Here is a 21,264-nt window from a genome sequence, read left to right on the forward strand (position 1 = left end):
GCTGTGCTATCAGCTGTTTTATAACGTTTGAGGCACCGTCTTAAGAAACTGCATATCCAGATTTTGGGAGCTGCGCGTTTTAAGTAATACAGTTTGATGTGGCGTGTAAACATTGTTTATTTTTTTTACAACGTCCCCCGACTCCACATTTCAGACGGTATATGGATGCTGAGCTGCAAAAACAGCCTGAAAAAACTGCATTTACATACATACTCTGATCCCGCCTACGGTCGTTTGGCCCCGCCCACTCATACCGACGTTATAAGGAGTGTTTTCTGTATAATAATGTTGGACAGGGGCCAAATTTAACAATGTAAGTCTATATTTTTTAATCCCGATGAATTTGCAGATACAGCAAAATATAATTACAATAAAATTATATTTAGAGATTTTTGAAACACAGAAACTAGCAACACAGAATTCATCTGTTTGTCTGGTTTCGTTGCCATGGATTAAGCCTTAGTTTTGAAAGAAATTGCAAGACCAAAAGTGTTTCACCATTAAAAAGAATAAATAAAATAAAAACAACTAAATGGTCTAAGCTTAGGCTTAATCTGGGCCTGGGAAATTAGCCCTTACTGTGATGGTCGATTCCATGCAACTCAAATGTTTCTCCTTTGATGCTTTATTAATCTTAATCTCTGCCTTTTTTTTTCCCTTTCAAAACGTGCTACGAATCACTGATCCAGTGAACGCATTTTACCCCTCGTCTAAGACCTCACAGCAGGTATGAGAAAACTTAAAGGAAAGAGACAACAGCATTTATAATTTCAATTTAATCAAGGGTCTTCAAAAATTTATATACAGCATTGTGTGGCATTTTGTGAGTGTGCTATATATATTTTGATAAAATGACCCACATAAAAAACAAAGCAATACACATATAGACAGGGGAAAAAACAAGTGTCCAGTAGGGATCCTCATCTCTTGGGCCAGTCATGTCGAAATCCTCTGAAAATGTAGATTTAAAATATAATGCATGAAAAACAGAAATGACGTAACTATGGAGTTGGATGTGAGAGACAGTATTAGTGGACATAAAAGGGACTTTGCAAGAAATGAGTGGTGTAGATTATTACCTCTCAGATTTTGCTTGTAGGTAGGACATGCTCTTACCACCAACATTTTTCTTCTGACTTTTTGGGTTTTTCTGGGGAGGAAGGAAGGAAGGAAGGAATAAATAAATATAAAAAAAATAATAATAATAATAATAATAATAATAATAATAATAATAACAACAACAACAACATTAACAATAATAATAGTAGTACATCAGTGCTTTTTCCTACTGTATAAGGACATATTTAGTAGGGGTGGGCGAAGCACCGTATCTACTTAGCATTTGCAGTTTCTCCTCTGATACACATTTACATAAAGCACACCCTAATTAATGCAGGCATATCAAAAGTGAACCAATAAAACTAGTACTTAGCAGGCTCATGTGTAAGTGGTTGTCCTCACAGGAGGAGTTTGGGGTCAAGCAAACATGCACTGCCCACCCTTACTGGCCCAAAGTCAAATAGCTTCATAGTGTTCAAATTACAACAACTGAAGAGAATAAAAGGTCACAGCTTTTTCTCCAGGTGAAGTGCTGTTACTGTATGGTGAGAAAATCATCATAAAACACTGGCTGCTTGAGTGATAACACCACAGTATATGAGCTTCTACTGTACTAGATAAGTGCTGTGTTTCGTCTTAGGGAGGTATCTATTTACTGCATGAGTAGTATACAGCAAAAGGCTTTAAATGGAATGTATGATCAAAGCATTTGTTTATATTAGTGTGCATGTTAAAAAGTACATATCGCTGTTGTCAGAAGAAAACCTCATATCTCCAAAATGGTAACTTCACAGGAGAAGGACAAAACCTACTTTACCTTTAATCTAAGTCAATGGAACCAGACGCTTTCCCAAGTCATTTTGGGCCATTTCTTTTAGTCTGTTCATCATGAAATGTACATACAATGTAAAGAGTAACATGCATTTTCAAATTATGTCAAAAACTGAAAAATGTCAAAAATGGAGATACAAGGTTTTCTTCCAACAGTAGTGATATGCTTTGGTACAAGGACTGCTGAGAGCAAATGCTTTAGTATGATTTTTCTTTCTTTTTACTCTTATTGCTGACTGTTATTCATACTCTTTGTAATGAAACCTGCAGGTGGTACTGATGATGTTCATGATATGCTCAGAAAAGCATACAGTGGCTTAATTAAATCACAATAATGACAACATACAGTCATTGCCCACTTCTAATATCAAGTGATCCAAACACAAATATGTCTGTGGGCCTGTAGCCTCAAGCTTAAAAAAGTATAGCATTCATTGTTACCTTTCGTTTGAAATCATGAGTTTGTCTGTTTGGGTCAAACTGAGTGGAGTCCTTGGATTTTCCCCCTGAAGAATAAAGTAAACATCAGAAAAACAGACCCATCTCTCACACACATACAAAACATATGTAAAATAATCATATTAAATTGATGCTCTATAAACTCTCCAACCTTGCAAAAGTACCTAAAACGTATCTCTGGGTAGACCATGGATTCATCACTTCTTAAACATACACAACAAAAAGATGTAATCATACCAGCGAAAACTTTGAAATTTGACTGGTTGTAGTCAAAGGGTGTAAAGGCAGCAGACTCTTCCTGCTGTGCATCTTCAGGCTCTTGCTGCTTCTGCTTTTGCTTCTGCTTCTGCTTCTTCTGTGAAGGTGCAGGAGGCGTCTGAACTGCAGGGGGAGTCTCTTTCTCAGTTTTCATCACTTTCTCGTTCGGTTTTTGAGTTTCTTCCCCGGCTTCACTGGCAACCCTCTCCCTCTTCTGTCCTCCATGCTTTGATTCCTGGTGACGGAAAGGGTGAATACAATGGAAATGGTAGTGATGTGAAATACAGAAGATCAATCCAAGCTCCACAGTGAGAAACACATGTATACGTAGACCTCTTATTTAAACCATTTACCATAAGTTGCTGCCTAACAGTACTGACGTTCTGCAGGGACTCTTGATAGCTCTGTTTGGCCTTTTTAAGCTCCTCTGAAAGAAAGGGAGACAAATCATACATTATTCTCTCAAGAGAAAATACACACTGATTTTTACAGAGTTTTCAATAAAGAGTATGTAATCTGAAGCAAAGGTCTGCAGAGGACAGTCCCACTACCACAAGATTTCATCCCATTCTTACCAGCTCACGCAAAAATTAGAATCATTAGTCCCATGCCCGCCCGCCCGCAAACGATACGGTTTGGCCCACTCCCACCCATGCAATTCCATCAAGGTGAACTGACAGCCAATATGATTCATTAGTCTATGCACAATCACATTATTCTCTGCTGAAACAACACAGCAATCATGGTCATCAGGCACACTGTAAAGTAGCTTCAGCAAACGCCATTTATTCCCAGTAAACACAAAGCACGAATTAAACCACACATTGGTTATTTGGCAGCTGTGGCCATCGGACTGAAGGATCCCTCATCTCTGTAAGCTACAAAAATGTGCATGTTGTTCACGTGACTGGCTGCTTTGCAACTCTTTAAAATGACCAAAATTTTCACTGTTTTATTGTTTTATTATATTGCTCATGATTTAGTTTTACTTTATTTAGGCTATTCTTTAATTCGCAGGTTTATTCTTTTCAAGCGTGCTTCGTCCCATTCCTGCCTACAGTGGGCTGGTTTCCAGCTCCCACATGCAACACTGAAGATTAGTCCCACGACACAAGATACTTTGATTGGTCCCACTGGTCCAGCAGGAGTGCAGACCTCTAATCTGTAGATACCTTTAGCTTTCTTTGCTTGTTTTTTAGCTTCTTGTTTAGCTTGAGCCTCTTTCTGCTGCTTCTCAATGCTCTGTAGCTTCCAACGATTACTAATCTGTTAAAAGAGAAGGAGGGAAGAGTCATGAAACTGAACAGAAATTAAATGAATTTTAAGTCTTCTGAATTACCCAGAGGCACATGTTGGCTATCAGTAAAAGGCTTGTAACAGTAACTCAGGTGCACACAGCCAAATACTAATATAAACAAGAATGTTGCAGTACCCTTAAATTGAAAACCTCTAATTTATTGTCTAGAGGGGTCCAGAGTCTTTTCCACAGTCCCTCAGTACATCAGTAAATAGTAAACCAATTACAACACAACTCAGTTTAAACTTTATAGTACATTGTTATTTTAAACATATTTGTGTTTAAACATTTTTTGAGAATAACAGCAGTATTTTTCAGTCCAGTCATGATTTAATTTGACAGAATCCCGTTGCCTTTTGCCAATTAACAATCTATTATGACAAAAAAGAACAGCCCAGCTGATACACGAAGCAGCATTAAGCTCAAATGGTGGTAGGAAGCTGATATTTACCTCATAAATCTTTGTTGAAGGGTCATATTTTGCATTTTTGGAGATGTGAATATCCTTTGAGGGTAAATACTGAAAACAGGAATTCATGTATTAGTAAAAAAGTTGATGAAAAACTAAATCTCTTAGAAATAACTGCCAGTTATTGAAGATCATAGTTATACACATCATACCATTCGGAAAGGGTTCTCAAAAGACTCCAAGATGCTGCATGCCTTCTGTTGGGCCACAGTGAGGTGACCAGAGTTGCCCACCCCCTCATCCTCCTTCAACAAAAAGAGCAAAATGACTCTGGGGACATTATGGTTATCACTTAACTACTAATACAACTTTATAGCAAATCTTGTCAGGAGCACTGAACAGTTTGGATAATTTAGATCAAAGTACCTAGTGCAAACACGGATGTGCTGGTGAGGATGAAACCGTCTTTGTGGTAAGAATCATAAATTCCCATATCAAATCTGGTTAGAGGGCTCTTTTCATTTTAGCATATGGCACATTCAATTAATTCTTACCGCAAATAGGCTGATTTTTGCAGAAGCTACAAGGCCAGCAGCGAGATCTTCCTCTGAGAAAAGGTCTCCGCCTTTGGTTGGGGTTTCTATTTGAACATCAGAGAAAGGAAATGAATAAAACCTCAGTAGTGTAAAAATAATCCTTTTAGCCATTAATCTACAACATGTTTCTCTAGATCCCTATAACTGAGCAGACGTTACAAAACATGCACCTTAGCTTTTCATGAACCTTGAAGAAGTCAAGTTGGAGTGCTGAAGTTCCAAATGTGAAACAAGTAATATAATCGAGACCGACTTTCTAAAACTGCTCAGCCAAGATTTGTGCCATCAATGTTGTATTAAATACATATACAGTGATCGCTTATCTCGCAAGAAGAAACGGCACAGGGTACAAAGTTTCTGCGAGTCCTTCTGTACCTAACTATGCTACATCCCCTACCAGGGGAAGGAGAGTGAAGTGGCATTATAGTATGAGGAATTAACAAGTTAACTGATGAAAATGGTTGATAAAAATGCAAATTTCAACTAAACTCAAGTACAACAGTGTTAATTTTATAAAACACGAGCCATGGTTTATCATCCATCACCAAAACTGTTGAACTATGAGGGTGGGAATAATAAATATTCTTTGATAAAAAGAACGATGAGAAAGTGATGAAAACTAATTTCTGTGTTCATTATAAATTAGCAAATTATTTAATCATTTAGCCTCCAAGAAAATTTCATTAACTGCAGACAAGAGCAGCTCTGAGGTTTGGGGGGGAAAAAAAAGACCATTGAAGACACTGGGATGTGTTTGTTTATGGCAACAGATGAGCTGCAGTCTGTCTAACCAACAAGTAGAACACAGAAAGTATGGGCTCCTGCAAAAGTGGCCAGTGAGTGCATTTAGTTCTTAAAGCAATTCTTATAACTATATAATTTAATTATCAAACCTACCTTGTAAAGAAAGTTCCATAAGGTCACTCTCGGACACATGAGAGGTATCATGAGGCCCAAACAACGTCGATTCAGACTGCAGAAGAGTTAATAGTGTTACGTTATGAAGTACATAAATCTTGCCAATACCTTTATTTTACCATGCTTCTCCTGGTAACACACACTAACACACCAACTATTGGCACGTTTCATAAAAATGAAATCAAATCTAAATTTTTGCACTTTGTGTTTTCTTTAATAACGTATCTTTAATTTTGAAAACAGTTTTCAAAAATACTGGCACCCCATTACTGAGATTTGCTGAAGCTTCCCCCGAGGCTAACGGCACTGAGCCGCTTTCTGTAACACTTAATAAGTTCCTTGATGTTTTTGGTTCTTTGCTTGTGGACTAACCTCTTGAATACACACCCCCAGTTTTCACTGCTTCCTGGTTTTGTGTTCCTGCAACCATTTTTGTGTAGCTTTTGATTTGTGTTTGGGGCATTTTCTTGCTGAAAGGTCCATCTATGACTGAGTTTCAGAGGCAGGTGGATTTTGGGCTAAAATGTCCTGGTATTTAGTGGAATTCACTGTGATAAAGATTTTAACAAAAAGAAGCACTAGCTCTGAAACACTAGCAGTAAAACAGAACCAAAGCATCAGTGACACACCACCATATTTGACAGTGGGTGCCAGAGGCCTTTCATTGCATGCAGCCTCGTTTTTCACCAAAGACAGTGACGTGCATGACCAAAACGTTTCATTTGTAGTTATCGTGGCATTATGCACCGTTCAGGTGCTGCATTTTGTGGCTTTGTCTCAGGAAAGGCTTTTTTGTGGAATTCCTCCCAAAAAATAAATAAATAAAATAAATAAATAAAAACTCTGGTCATATAGTTGGCATCAGAGTGGATTTTGAAATTGATTCAACTAAACTGCGTAGTCCTGAAATTGTGATCTTTGGGTTCCTTATTGCCTCTCTTAACATCCTCCTCACTGTACAAGGGTTAGATTAATTGGTTTTAAACTTTATTATCCCCCCAGTTGTGCCTGATGGTGTTCTCAACTGACGACAATTTTTTTAGAACCATTTCCTAATCTGTGCAGCTCCACAACCTTCTGGCTCCTCTGAGTTTACATTATTACATTATTATGAGGTTTTACTCATTGTGATTAATGACAAAAGCTTACATGGGTGTAACCTCATATTTATACGAGTTGACTGTACCCGATTTAACAACTGCATTAACTTCAACATACCTTTCTTTTTGGTGTCAAAGATTTCTTCTTTTCAGCTACCACCTCAGCCTGATGACAAATAAAAATCAACTTCATTAATAGCATTATTTGAGACCTTTCCTTTATGAATGGATATGCATGAAACATAGCCTGTTGCAACACAATAATACAAGAATCTACCACTTAAAAAGAAGAAGAAAAACAGATTTGATTTTGATGTTATGGTGCAACTACAATTCAATATGAAACATACTGAACATAGAATAAAGCCAGACAACACCTCACTGACCTTGAGCAGTGGGATTTCCCTCGCTTGCTTGATGAGCTGATGGAGCTCATTTATCTGCTGCCGCACTAGTGGGGGTGTGGGGTTACAGCACGCAATGATACCTTGAGGTTCCCTAAAAAAGAAAAAAAAAATGTTAAAGAAAAGGAACAGAAAAAGAAACCAGTATCCAGTGGTGATGATGCTAATAATGAACTCCAGTATTTGTAAAACCACAAAAGAAATTACTTCAGAATATAAGTTATGTCCCTGACGGAGAAGCGGCTTGGAAAATGGATGGATATAAGTTATGTACATTGTAGCTGTGCAACTCACAGTATTGTAATGTAGTGTTTGCTAATGCTGCAAGTAGTCAACAAGGTTTGTACTGAAAACAGACAGAGCTGTGTGGAAACCTACTTTGGCAACTCCTCAGCGATCTTCATCATCATGTGGTTGGGTAAAACATACCTATAAAAGAATAAAGAAAACAAATTCACACATTTAAAGAAAAAAAAAAAGAGTTATTTTTGTTGTTTTGTTTGTAAAGAGGTTTGTATTACCCAGTGCTCTCATCCTCCTCTCTGGCCAATTTATCTCTCCAGCTGAAAAGGAGACGGAAAGCAACCAGCTGCTGGCTGTTGAAGCTTTTCTTCTGTTTTCTGTGAAGCTCCATATATGATTCCTCAGTGAAGATGGGCTTCACGTATTTCTGAAGTGAAGCAAAATTGTGTCACATCTGATTAAAAATAAGCAACATGTGCCGGTGTAAAATAAATTCTATCCAATATCTCTTTTTATTATCATTTTTTTTATTTATAAACATTCAGTATGTAATGAGTGGACCTGGAAGTGAATGGTACATGTTTACATGATAAAACCATATAGAATCCCATTCTTGCCAAGCAGCGGAAGAAGAGCCAGAAATGTAATAGCACAACACTTAAAGATGTTTTCATGATGCGCAATGTCACAATATTTTTCTGACATGTAATACGTTGGAACAGTAGCACCACATTTAAAAATACTGTCAACAACTGTGAGTGCTTTTATTTGTATTCAACATTTCACACCCTCCACTGCATTTAACTTTGTCTTTGTAATTAAACATGCAGTTGTTTATATACTCAGAAATGTCATGACAGCAAATTAGTGTCTCTAAATAGTGACTTAATTTTTTTTCCAAAATATTAAGTCATTTTTCAGGCTTCAATGAGAACATAGAACTCTTCCTTGAGGGGGAAAAAAAAGCTAATTTTATATTTCTGTGAGATGAGTCCTATGGGTGGTAGCTTGCACACAAAAGCTTTGTTTCTGGTTTGTTCTCATAGCAAAAACATGTCCTTGGCCTTGTCCCTGTCCATTTGTGCAACTAGCATCATGTCTATTGTTCATAAAATGCATGACCTCACATTTGACCATTAGCATATTCTTTCCCACCACAACTGCTGTTACACATTGAAAGGTGCAACCGTACCTTGAGGCAGAGATCTTTGCTTTTGGACCAGACGACTTGTATCAAGTTAGACTGCCCATTAGCCGCGTCAAACAGGTCTGCTCTTACTCGATCGTACACATACAGCAGGTAATGAGTATCCGCTTGGGCATATTTCAGCATCTCTTCTGGCAAGGGTCTGACAGGGATCACATGAAGAGTTACTCTAATGTAATCAGATTTTGGGAAACTGAACGTACTTGACGCTATAATGCAAAAAAGAAAAAAATGTTAGGTTGTTTATGGATTACCGTATTCTCCAATCAGCAAGCTGGTAGCGTTTATTTGAGTCCACACTGCAGTACAGTTTTAGGAGATGGTCCAGCGAGTTTCTACCAAGGTTCAAGGAGCGAGCAGCGTGGTGCGTGTCAAACATGTTGACCACATAGACACCAAAGTCTTTCTGAAGCCATTCAATGTCAGAGTCAGCACCATGGAAAACCTACAAGAGCAAACACAAGCGTTGAACAAGATCGTGTGTGTCACAAATGAAAAAGGGCTATTATTTATAATCTAAAACCACATGATTGTCTAAAACAGTTATATTGCTCTGTGAATTGGAACGTGAACTTAATTTCTTATGGAAATACTGAAACACTGTCCATAATATTTGAAGATCTCTGTATATGTAAATACAAATATCACTCTAGATACAGTGCTGTGTGGAAGTCAGAGACCAACTAAGAGGACAAATTCACCTTCACAATGGTGGGATCAGTGAAGCTCTCATTCAGAATATACATCTCACTGCGAAGCTCCAGGGTGTCAATGATGAAATCCTCTTCCCTGGTGGAGATCTGCATCAAGCAGGTGATTCCCAGGAAGCTTCTGTAGGAATGGTGCTAGAAAATGGAAAAAAGGAAGAAAAAAAAAAGACATTGGTTGGTGAAAGTTAATATGATAATAGAGGTTATATTACTGGCATCCACATAACATGTAACAGTGCTGTGTGACTACACAGCCAGCACTCATTCATACCTCAAGGTCCACCGCAAATTCTGTGGTCTTGGCCAGCTTTTCATTCAAGGCAACCAGATCCTCTAACGTCTCGATAAACGTGCAACTGGTTTCTGCCAAAGGTTTATACAGCTACAAGACAAACAGGGCAATATGACAACTCACTGTAACTCATACATGAAATCATTAACCATTTATGAAAGCAGACTAAAACGTAGTACAGCTGATTTTCTAAAGGTGGACCACAAGATTACCTGGGGGTCAGGTCTACTTCTCAGGATCTCTGGCATGACAAGGTGCTCTAACTCGTATTGGTAAGGATGAGAGAACCTGAAAGATACCAGGACATGAGTCAGTGCATCTTTGTCCGCTCATTATTAAATACAGAATGTTCTCTATGTTGCTTGTGGTCAAAGAATAGAAAAAAAATTAAAGCCTTACATATCATCCATGTGCTCTTGTGTTCTTAGTTGGTGGATAAAGTCAGCCAGTGCTGGAGGGACATCCAAATCCTCTGGCCTCTCCTTCTGCAGCTTCTTGTTTGTGAAATCTACACAAAACACATCAAGTTATATATTTGCTGCTTTTCCAATTACATATGAATCTCTCACTGTTTTGGGTTTCATCACATGAATTCATGAATTATACAGTACCACACAAAAGAAAACCTTTACTTAGATTCCTCTCAAAAAGCCATTAATTAAAAGTTTTGCATTTTCCGACTTCCATTTAAATAATCAGATTTCTCAGCACTTAGTTTGTCAACCCTGTTCATGTTTTAAAACTTCCATCGTTTTCAGACTTGCTTTTAGCTAATCTGCAAGGATATTTTCCGACACCGACACAAGTTTAGTCATAGAGGCTGGCTGCATTTTCTTTTTCTAACAATACTAAGAAAATCCGTGATGCTGAACTCTGGACTCTGGGGTGGCCAGTCCATTGTTCTGAGAGCAGTTTGATTTGCAGATGTTCTTCTTTTTTTGTCCATTTCCTTTTCTCAGTAACAGCTTCGTGACAGCTACACATTCTTTCAGACCCGCAGTGTTGAGTTGTCCTCTCACAGTGGAAGGATGGGCAGAAACGCCTTTTTTTTAAAGCACTGAAAAAAGTGGAATTTGATGTTCTCCTTTCTCTCTTTAAGAAGATTTAAGTACTGTTTATCTGAAGTTCACAGTTTCTACCGTGGTATACTACGTCTTGAATGATGTTAGGTGTCCCATTTTCCCTGTATCTTTTTATAATTTGGAGGCTCGAGTTTTGAAAACCTTTGTTTGATCACTTATTTTCATTTGACTTTTCCCTTCACCATTCAAGTCTTATACCTAATCCCTGTGTAACTTGTATTTAATAGCCGTTTTGACTGGAAGGGCAGTCTGTGACTTGGTATTTTTTAAATATAGTTTTATACACACACCATAGCAAAACTCAAACATGTAGTTGTGTGAACTTATGAGAAGAAATAGACATTTTTATATTTTTAGCAGCCTCAATACACTTCCACAGAGAAACTACTCTGACATGCTTTATTTTTATTAGCCACCCAAAAGGTTTTCACAGTCAACTCACATGAAGGCAGTGGTTTTATAGCATTGGGCTTGACAAAGATTTTGGCGACAAACGGTGTGTTGCTGTTGTCCACTTTTTCCTTGAACTTGAGCTGAGGCCGTTGAATGTTCTTGGCGTGAAGGAGATGGAAGGTTTCACCGCTGTGATCATTGCCCTGTAAAGAAGGAACCAAATAACAGCGCCAAAACACATTAGCACAACCACACAAACCTTACTCAGAGAGCTCTATAAACCTGCTAGCATGGCTGAAAGGGAAAAAGCAAGCTGGGAGCATCCATCATAACTCACCTTTGTTAGTAAGGAATAAACAACAATGAACAATGAGATAATAATTCAATGCTGCAGTTTGGGCAGAAGCATTATTCAACACTCAACAAAGTATGTTGAACTTTTCTGCTTTTAAACTATTAAACAAACAAACCATACAAAAAAAACTGACCTTGCGATTCCAGCTAGACACAACAATTCTGGGAGGTTGATAGCCAGCAGGCATAACAGGCTGAGAACGAGTCACTCCAGACGCCTCGTCCAGCATAATACCCTGATCGAAAATTCAACAGGAACTGATTAGAAGACATTTGCAAAGCTGTTTTTGACTGAGTGCTTGATAACTTGGATAGAGTCCAAAGAAATGTGAGGACATACGAGTCTAGTGCAGCATTATGCCAGCCACGAAAAATGTAAGTGCACTATTCCTGGTTAAAACAATATATAAAAACTGGATAAAATCATATAAAACTAAAAATGAATAAAATGTAAACATTACATAAGTAACTTAGTACCACCTAAACATGCTGCTCTTTCAGAGTATAATAAATATACTGATACTGATATGATCCTGAGCACATTGTGAATCCCTATTTCTCAGTTGGAGAAATACCCAGCGAACTATACCCAGCGCAGCAAACTGATAATGTGAAAAATAGGGCTGGCCAATGAACGGGTAACTGTTATTCAAATCATTATGCTACTGTCTACCCGATACGTGAATTACAGCCAATATTCATAACTGATTATTAGCAGTGTAAAGGTTTTTATTGTTTTCTTGCATTTTCATCATAGGTACAGCCAAGACAGTCAATATCCTGAATGTAATTACTAATTTACAAACCCAAGACTGCCAAGATCTATATGGACTAAAGAATGTGAGTTAGCATTAACACCCATCATATGATGACCACATTAAGACCTGAACAGATTACAGTATGAATACGTTTTAAATACAAAAATAAAATCTGTTATTATTAATATCTGTACTGTTGATGGTGCTGAAATCCCACATTAGCCCATTCCCAGTTTGCATTTAATTACAGAAATACTTCAGGCATTTATTTCATACCACTTTCTCCAGGATGACATCGTTGGACTCAATGACCAGGTCAAAGCGCTCCTCCAGTCCCGTCAGTTTACTCCTGTCCTTCATGAATGATCTGCAGCCATGGTGCTGCATCAGCTGACTCATACTGAACACAAAGAACACCACATAACACACATCTGTATAGTCAACCTGCTCAGCATCGTCACAGGGCAACAAATCCAGGCAGGTCAGGACGTGAAGATCAAAAGATGCAAGTGTAACATAGTGCTCCACTCTAGATGTAGACGTGTACATGTTCAACGTAACGTTTAAAACAAAATATCATACTGCAGTTACATCACTGCACACTGCAACTGTGAAATGTTGCATAACTGGGGTGGCCGCACATCACGCCGGGGTGGTCATATAACCTATCACACTGGGGTGGCCGCACATCACGCCGGGGTGGCCATATAACCTATCACTCTAGGGTGGCCATACATCACGCCGGGGTGGTCATATAACCTATCACACTGGGGTGGCCGCACATCACACCGGGGTGGCCATATAACCTATCACTCTAGGGTGGCCATACATCACGCCGGGGTGGTCATATAACCTATCACACTGGGGTGGCCGCACATCACACCGGGGTGGTCATATAACCTATCACGCCAGGGTGGCCATATAACCCATCACACCGGGGTGGCCATATAACCCATCACACCGGGGTGGCCATAACCTATCACACCGGGGTGGCCATATAACCTATCACACCGGGGTGGCCATATAACCCATCACACCGGGGTGGCCATATAACCTATCACACCGGGGTGGCCATATAACCTATCACACCGGGGTGGCCATATAACCTATCACACCAGGGTGGTCATATAACCCATCACGCCAGGGTGGCCATACATCACGCCGGGGTGGTCATATAACCTATCACGCCAGGGTGGCCATACATCACGCCGGGGTGGTCATATAACCCATCACGCCAGGGTGGTCATACATCACGCCAGGGTGGCCATATAACCCATCACACCAGGGCGGCCATATAACCTATCACACCAGGGTGGTCATACATCACGCCGGGGTGGTCACATAACCTATCACACCAGGGTGGCCATATAACCTATCACGCCAGGGTGGCCATATAACCCATCACGCCAGGGTGGCCATATAACCCATCACGCCAGGGTGGCCATATAACCCATCACGCCAGGGTGGCCATATAACCCATCACGCCAGGGTGGTCATACATCACGCCGGGGTGGTAATATAACCTATCACACCAGGGTGGCCATATAACCTATCACACCAGGGTGGCCATACATCACGCCAGGGTGGTCATACATCACACCGGGGTTGTCATATAACCTATCACACCAGGGTGGTCATACATCACGCCGGGGTGGTCATATAACCTATCACACCAGGGTGGCCATATAACCTATCACACCAGGGTGGCCATATAATCTATCACACCAGGGTGGCCATATAATCTATCACACCAGGGTGGCCATACATCACGCCAGGGTGGCCATATAACCTATCACACCAGGGTGGCCATATAACCTATCACACCAGGGTGGTCATACATCACACCAGGGTGGCCATACAACCTATCACACCAGGGTGGCCATACATCACGCCAGGGTGGTCATACATCATGCCGGGGTGGTCATATAACCTATCACACCAGGGTGGTCATACATCACGCCGGGGTGGTCGTATAACCTATCACGCCAGGGTGGCCATATAACCTATCACGCCAGGGTGGCCATACATCATGCCGGGGTGGTCATATAACCTATCACGCCAGGGTGGTCATACATCACGCCGGGGTGGTCATATAACCTATCACACCAGGGTGGCCATACATCACGCCAGGGTGGCCATACATCACGCCAGGGTGGCCATACATCACGCCAGGGTTGTCATATAACCTATCACACCGGGGTGGTCATACATCACGCCGGGGTGGTCGTATAACCTATCATGCCGGGGTGGCCATATAACCTATCACGCCGGGGTGGCCATATAACCTATCACGCCAGGGTGGCCATATAACCTATCACACCAGGGTGGTCATACATCACACCAGGGTGGCCATACAACCTATCACACCAGGGTGGCCATACATCACGCCAGGGTGGTCATACATCATGCCGGGGTGGTCATATAACCTATCACACCAGGGTGGTCATACATCACGCCGGGGTGGTCGTATAACCTATCACGCCAGGGTGGCCATATAACCTATCACGCCAGGGTGGTCATACATCACGCCGGGGTGGTCATATAACCTATCACGCCAGGGTGGTCATACATCACGCCGGGGTGGTCATATAACCTATCACACCAGGGTGGCCATACATCACGCCAGGGTGGCCATACATCACACCGGGGTTGTCATATAACCTATCACACCGGGGTGGTCATACATCACGCCGGGGTGGTCGTATAACCTATCACGCCGGGGTGGCCATATAACCTATCACACCGGGGTGGTCATACATCACACCGGGGTTGTCATATAACCTATCACACCGGGGTGGTCATACATCACGCCGGGGTGGCCATATAACCTATCACGCCGGGGTGGCCATATAACCTATCACGCCGGGGTGGCCATATAACCTATCACGCCGGGGTGGCCATATAACCTATCACGCCGGGGTGGCCATATAACCCATCACGCCGGGGTGGCCATACATTATGCCGGGGTGGTCATATAACCTATCACGCCAGGGTGGTCATACATCACGCCGGGGTTGTCATATAACCTATCACACCGGGGTGGTCATACATCACGCCGGGGTGGTCGTATAACCTATCACGCCGGGGTGGCCATATAACCTATCACGCCGGGGTGGCCATATAACCCATCACGCCGGGGTGGCCATATAACCCATCACGCCGGGGTGGTCATACATCACGCCGGGGTGGTCATACATCATGCCGGGGTGGCCATATAGCCTATCACGCCAGGGTGGTCATATAGCCTATCACGCCAGGGTGGTCATATAGCCTATCACGCCAGGGTGGTCATACATCACGCCAGGGTGGTCATATAACCTATCACGCCAGGGTGGCCATATAACCCATCACGCCAGGGTGGTCATACGTCACGCCGGGGTGGTCATACGTCACGCCGGGGTGGTCATACGTCACGCCGGGGTGGTCATACGTCACGCCAATGCCCAGTCCCAGTCGCTGTGAGCACAGCTCAGGGGAGCTGTAGGCAGAACAGAGACTGTCTGCATGGCCGCTTTAGCCGAGCCGGCGGGTGAGGAGCCCCGTGTGTCGTGTCGTGTCTGAAACCCCCACTCCTCTCACCAGTGTAACAGTCGCTCTCCTTGTACTGCACAGAAGTCCTGGAAGCCTGGAAAACTCCGGTAGAAGTCGAACTCGTCTCCCGCCTGAGGGAGCAGGCCGGAGGCTTTGGTAGCAGCGACCACTCCGCCCAGTCCACGCTGTGCGGAGAGAGGAGCCGCGTTAGCAGGAGCGCCACACACACGACGGGAAAACACAGAAAGGGCCAACTGACCTTCACGAACGCGTCCACGTCTTTAAAGCCTGGGCAGAACTCTGCCGTGTCACTCTCGGTGTCTTTGTTTGAGGAGTTATTACTCGCCGTAGCGCTGCCATCCGCACTCGAGGAGGCAGCCATGATCACCAGATATCGCGAGAACAGCGGCCGCGCAGGAGCCTTTAACCTTCTTCGTTCGGGTTTAACGGCGCTGCTGGGGCGCTCTGTCGCCACCTGTCGGACTAAAGTGTTCAAATCAGCCCGGCTCGTTTTTACTCTCCGGGCCGGACACGCGGTGGTCAGTACCGTCCAGAGTCCGGGGGTGGCACGTGTTAGCGAAATGTTTGATTAAACAGCTCTGGAAGGCTCTTCTCTGGTTTGGTAGCTAACGCAGTCTTCCACATGTCAATGGAAATCTTACACACCTCCAACAGTTTACACTTACAGCATAAACTACAATACAATACAATTCAATACAGTAAACTACAATACAATATAATACATTAAACTACAATATAATACAGTAAACTACAATACAATTCAATACAATACAGTAAACTACAATACAGTAAACTACAATACAATTCAATACAATACAGTAAAATACAATACAATATAATGCAATACAGTAAACTACAATACACAGTGCAATACACTAAAATATAGTGCAGCACAGCGTGTTGTGATCAAAACTCAGTCCAGTGCTCATTTAGTGCCGTGTGGAGAGGCGAGTCTTCAGTCTGCGTTTGAAGACAGAGAGAGAGACTCTGCTGGCAATCCACTCTTTCCGCCAAACTCTTGGGAATTTGGGCGAGTTCTCAGTTTTACAAATAAGGCGTGTTGTGCAGTTTTTCAGAGGTGTCCCTCGAGACCTCGTCGAGAGGACCAGTACCACCCTGTGCGTCTTGACGCGTTCCTCGACCGCTAGAGGGCGCGCCCGAGAGGACCAGTACCACCCTGTGCGTCTTGACGCGTTCCTCGACCGCTAGAGGGCGCGCCCGAGCGAGTCCAAAATGAACGGGTTAAGATGGAGCATTTGAGCAAAACCCAAGTTTATAAATGCTTAAACGGTATTAATATAAAGGAGTCCATTTATTTACTAAACATAAACATTCAACACTGCAGTTACATGTTTAAGTCCTTTAGAGCTCGAGCTATCCCAGTTTAACACGGCGCCTCGGTTACGCTCATGACGTCACGCCGAGGATGCCAGCCAATCAGCGCCGAGCGGCAGGAACCCGTCTGCTGCAGGGAAAGGAAGCACACAGGCGAGCTGTCTTTGTTTGGCTTGTTTTGTTTTTGTTTTTGGGGGAAATGCATCCTCCTAATTTCTCAAATTAAAGGACACTTCCGGACAAGTGATTAGAACCCATTTAACATGTCGTTTTCAGCCGTGTAGCTCTGCTTGCGGGTGCCCTCTGGCGTCTCTCAGTCCTGACAGGGGAAGGACCAATGAGCTATGAAGGACCAACTGGGAAGGCCATTCTGCTGTAGCGCCCCCCTGTGGCAGAGCAGTGCTGCGTCTCTTCTTAGTTAAGGACAGGAGCTCGCTGATTGTTGGAGGAACAGGTAAACAATGACCTTTACCTGCATGTGCATTTGAGCATCTATTTCAACCTAACAAAAAGTTTATTTTTAGAGACCCCCCAGAAATGAGATTGACACATTTAGGGGGTCCTAGAGACCCCCCCACCACCGACCCAAACCTTCTATATTTCATATCTTGGTTAAAGCGACACTGCCACTGTTGTAGACATACCTACTTACCTACAATAGTGGCACTACAATATTCCTGAGGGTGAGAATTCCCGGTTTCAAGACGAGGAAAACCCTCTTCTGATCATGCATCCTGAAGGTTGATGGAACTTTTTTCCCTTATTGCTTTATTTTATACATGGAAAACTCCAAATGTACAGAGTGACGGTGTTTTTTAGGGATTTGAAAAGAGACACATTCTAATTTTTCACACTTATTGTAAATGTAAACACTCAAAAATAAAAAAAAATAAATCATCAAATAAGGCGTAAAGTTTATTCTAAGGTAGTCTGTGTTTTATTGAAAGAGCTCTATAAAACAAACCCAAAGGCCGTTCACTTCATTAGGCATTTATTACTGTTGTTGATTGAACAGGACTATCATTATTTTTATTTCAATACATTTAATTTGTGTTGCTTGCTGCTGCCTACTCTTCTGCTCATTTATGTATTCATTCCTTTGGCTTTTCTTCCTCTCTACATCTTTTATTTTTTCTGTTCGCCATGCTAGTCTTCCAATGTTCCGCTTGTAATATATTTAAGTGTTTTACATGATGACTGACTACAAAAATGTAAAGGATGTATGAATTATTAATACATTTCTCAGGTGCTTCTTACAGCACACATTTCTGCAAAGCAGCTTTATAGAGATCCAGGTACAGAGCCCTAATGAGCGATGAAATCAGGCCTCTAGTTGATGCCACATAGAGGAGATCACTTGTAAGGTTTTAGTTAAACTGATCAAACATTATGGCTAAAAAGTATTTATATTATGTAATTCATTTGGTCACACAGTGTGGAGAATCAGCCTGCTACAAGCACAGCATACTGTCTCTTCACATAAGACCTGGGGTTGTCCACAAGTGGGCAGCGAAGCATCCTCTGGTGGTCCCCTTGGCCTATACTGAGGGGAGGTGATCCACAGTGGGCTGTTGATGGTGCTTAAAACTAAATGGAAAAATGTTTCACATGGTAAACAATGATAATACAAGCCACGGAGCAACAGCGCACAAACCAGCTCAATCAGTGTTTTGCCTCTTGCCTCTAGGAACAAAAATGCACTCACCTTTTCACTTGTCCACTTGCGAGCGACTGGGGAAGACTGCGTGGCAGAAACATTCAGGCTTTTTTGCCACCATGTATTTGTGGTATGAAACTAGCTTATGCGAGCCTTATCTGCTGATGTGTTAAAGTTCTAAATGTTTTAGCAAAAAAGTTTTGTTTTCATGTGGGCCCTCATGCCTTCCAGTGATATACAGGTGGAGCTCGAGGTGGAAAAACCTAAGAAGCCCTGCAATAGATCCATCAGAACAAGTTTTCTTTAGCCTACCGAGTTATTTGACATGAGTGGGATACGATAAAAATGGTACGTGTTTACAAGTGAGACTAAGAGGCTCAGCAGAGGAAACGTGTGAATAAGATGGTGATCAGTGTCGTAAATCTTGCCAGTCTGCTGACTGTGTCATATGCAGGATTTTGCATATGAGAACATGGTAGATAAGATACAAATCAGTGCCTGAACCCCTCATTTCAGCGTCCGAACCCCTCTGACGGCGTCAGCGTCATTTCAGCGTCCGAACCCCTGTGACGGGGTCAGCGTCATTTCAGCGTCCGAACCCCTCTGACGGCGTCAGCGTCATTTCAGCGCCCGAACCCCTCTGACGGCGTCAGCGTCATTTCAGCGCCCGAACCCCTCTGACGGCGTCATTTCAGCGTCCGAACCCCTCTGACGGCGTCAGCGTCATTTCAGCGTCCGAACCCCTCTGACGGCGTCAGCGTCATTTCAGCGTCCGAACCCCTCTGACGGCGTCAGCGTCCGAACCCCTCTGACGGCGTCAGCGTCATTTCAGCGTCCGAACCCCTCTGACGGCGTCATTTCAGCGTCCGAACCCCTCTGACGGCGTCAGCGTCATTTCAGCGTCCGAACCCCTGTGACGGGGTCAGCGTCATTTCAGCGTCCGAACCCCTCTGACGGCGTCAGCGTCATTTCAGCGCCCGAACCCCTCTGACGGCGTCAGCGTCATTTCAGCGTCCGAACCCCTCTGACGGCGTCAGCGTCATTTCAGCGTCCGAACCCCTCTGACGGCGTCGGCGTCATTTCAGCGTCCGAACCCCTCTGACGGCGTCGGCGTCATTTCAGCGTCCGAACCCCTCTGACGGCGTCAGCGTCCGAACCCCTCTGACGGCGTCAGCGTCATTTCAGCGTCCGAACCCCTCTGACGGCGTCATTTCAGCGTCCGAACCCCTCTGACGGCGTCATTTCAGCGTCTGAACCCCTCTGACGGCGTCATTTCAGCGTCCGAACCCCTCTGACGGCGTCATTTCAGCGTCCGAACCCCTCTGACGGCGTCATTTCAGCGTCCGAACCCCTCTGACGGCGTCATTTCAGCGTCTGAACCCCTCTGACGGCGTCAGCGTCATTTCAGCGTCTGAACCCCTCTGACGGCGTCAGCGTCCGAACCCCTCTGACGGCGTCAGCGTCATTTCAGCGTCTGAACCCCTCTGACGGCGTCAGCGTCATTTCAGCGTCCGAACCCCTCTGACGGCGTCAGCGTCATTTCAGCGTCCGAACCCCTCTGACGGCGTCAGCGTCATTTCAGCGTCCGAACCCCTCTGACGGCGTCAGCGTCATTTCAGCGTCCGAACCCCTCTGACAGCGTCAGCGTCGTTTCAGCGTCCGAACCCCTCTGACGGCGTCAGCGTCGTTTCAGCGTCCGAACCCCTCTGACGGCGTCAGCGTCGTTTCAGCGTCCGAACCCCTCTGACGGCGTCAGCGTCGTTTCAGCGTCCGAACCCCTCTGACGGCGTCATTTCAGCGTCCGAACCCCTCTGACGGCGTCAGCGTCATTTCAGCGTCCGAACCCCTCTGACGGCGTCAGCGTCATTTCAGCGTCCGAACCCCTCTGACGGCGTCAGCGTCATTTCAGCGTCCGAACCCCTCTGACGGCGTCAGCGTCATTTCAGCGTCCGAACCCCTCTGACGGCGTCAGCGTCCGAACCCCTCTGACGGCGTCAGCGTCGTTTCAGCGTCCGAACCCCTCTGACGGCGTCAGCGTCATTTCAGCGTCCGAACCCCTCTGACGGCGTCAGCGTCATTTCAGCGTCCGAACCCCTCTGACGGCGTCAGCGTCATTTCAGCGTCTGAACCCCTCTGACGGCGTCAGCGTCATTTCAGCGTCCGAACCCCTCTGACGGCGTCAGCGTCATTTCAGCGTCCGAACCCCTCTGACGGCGTCAGCGTCATTTCAGCGTCTGAACCCCTCTGACGGCGTCAGCGTCATTTCAGCGTCTGAACCCCTCTGACGGCGTCAGCGTCATTTCAGCGTCTGAACCCCTCTGACGGCGTCAGCGTCATTTCAGCGTCTGAA

The 21,264-nt window shown here is 43.7% G+C and overlaps 1 protein-coding gene across 1 annotated transcript; it reads right to left on the reverse strand.

Moving 5' to 3' along the window:
- Positions 1-760: 760 nt before the first annotated feature.
- On the reverse strand, positions 761-16,317 carry exosc10 (exosome component 10). Its single transcript, XM_017705761.2, has 25 exons — positions 16,161-16,317; positions 15,950-16,086; positions 12,647-12,770; positions 11,747-11,848; positions 11,308-11,461; positions 10,183-10,291; positions 9,996-10,071; positions 9,763-9,873; positions 9,483-9,626; positions 9,036-9,226; positions 8,767-8,923; positions 7,853-8,001; positions 7,710-7,760; positions 7,314-7,425; positions 7,046-7,093; positions 5,807-5,882; positions 4,868-4,953; positions 4,526-4,618; positions 4,356-4,424; positions 3,780-3,873; positions 2,961-3,034; positions 2,587-2,842; positions 2,332-2,396; positions 1,080-1,150; positions 761-951 (listed from the first exon to the last, which is right to left on the reverse strand). Exons 1-25 carry the CDS (start codon positions 16,281-16,283, stop codon positions 921-923), a joined length of 2,703 nt encoding a protein of 900 aa, XP_017561250.1. The 5' UTR covers positions 16,284-16,317; the 3' UTR covers positions 761-920.
- Between the last annotated feature and the right edge of the window lie 4,947 nt (positions 16,318-21,264).

The sequence above is a fragment of the Pygocentrus nattereri genome, chromosome 29, assembly GCF_015220715.1.
Source record: "Pygocentrus nattereri isolate fPygNat1 chromosome 29, fPygNat1.pri, whole genome shotgun sequence".
NCBI lineage: Eukaryota > Metazoa > Chordata > Actinopteri > Characiformes > Serrasalmidae > Pygocentrus > Pygocentrus nattereri.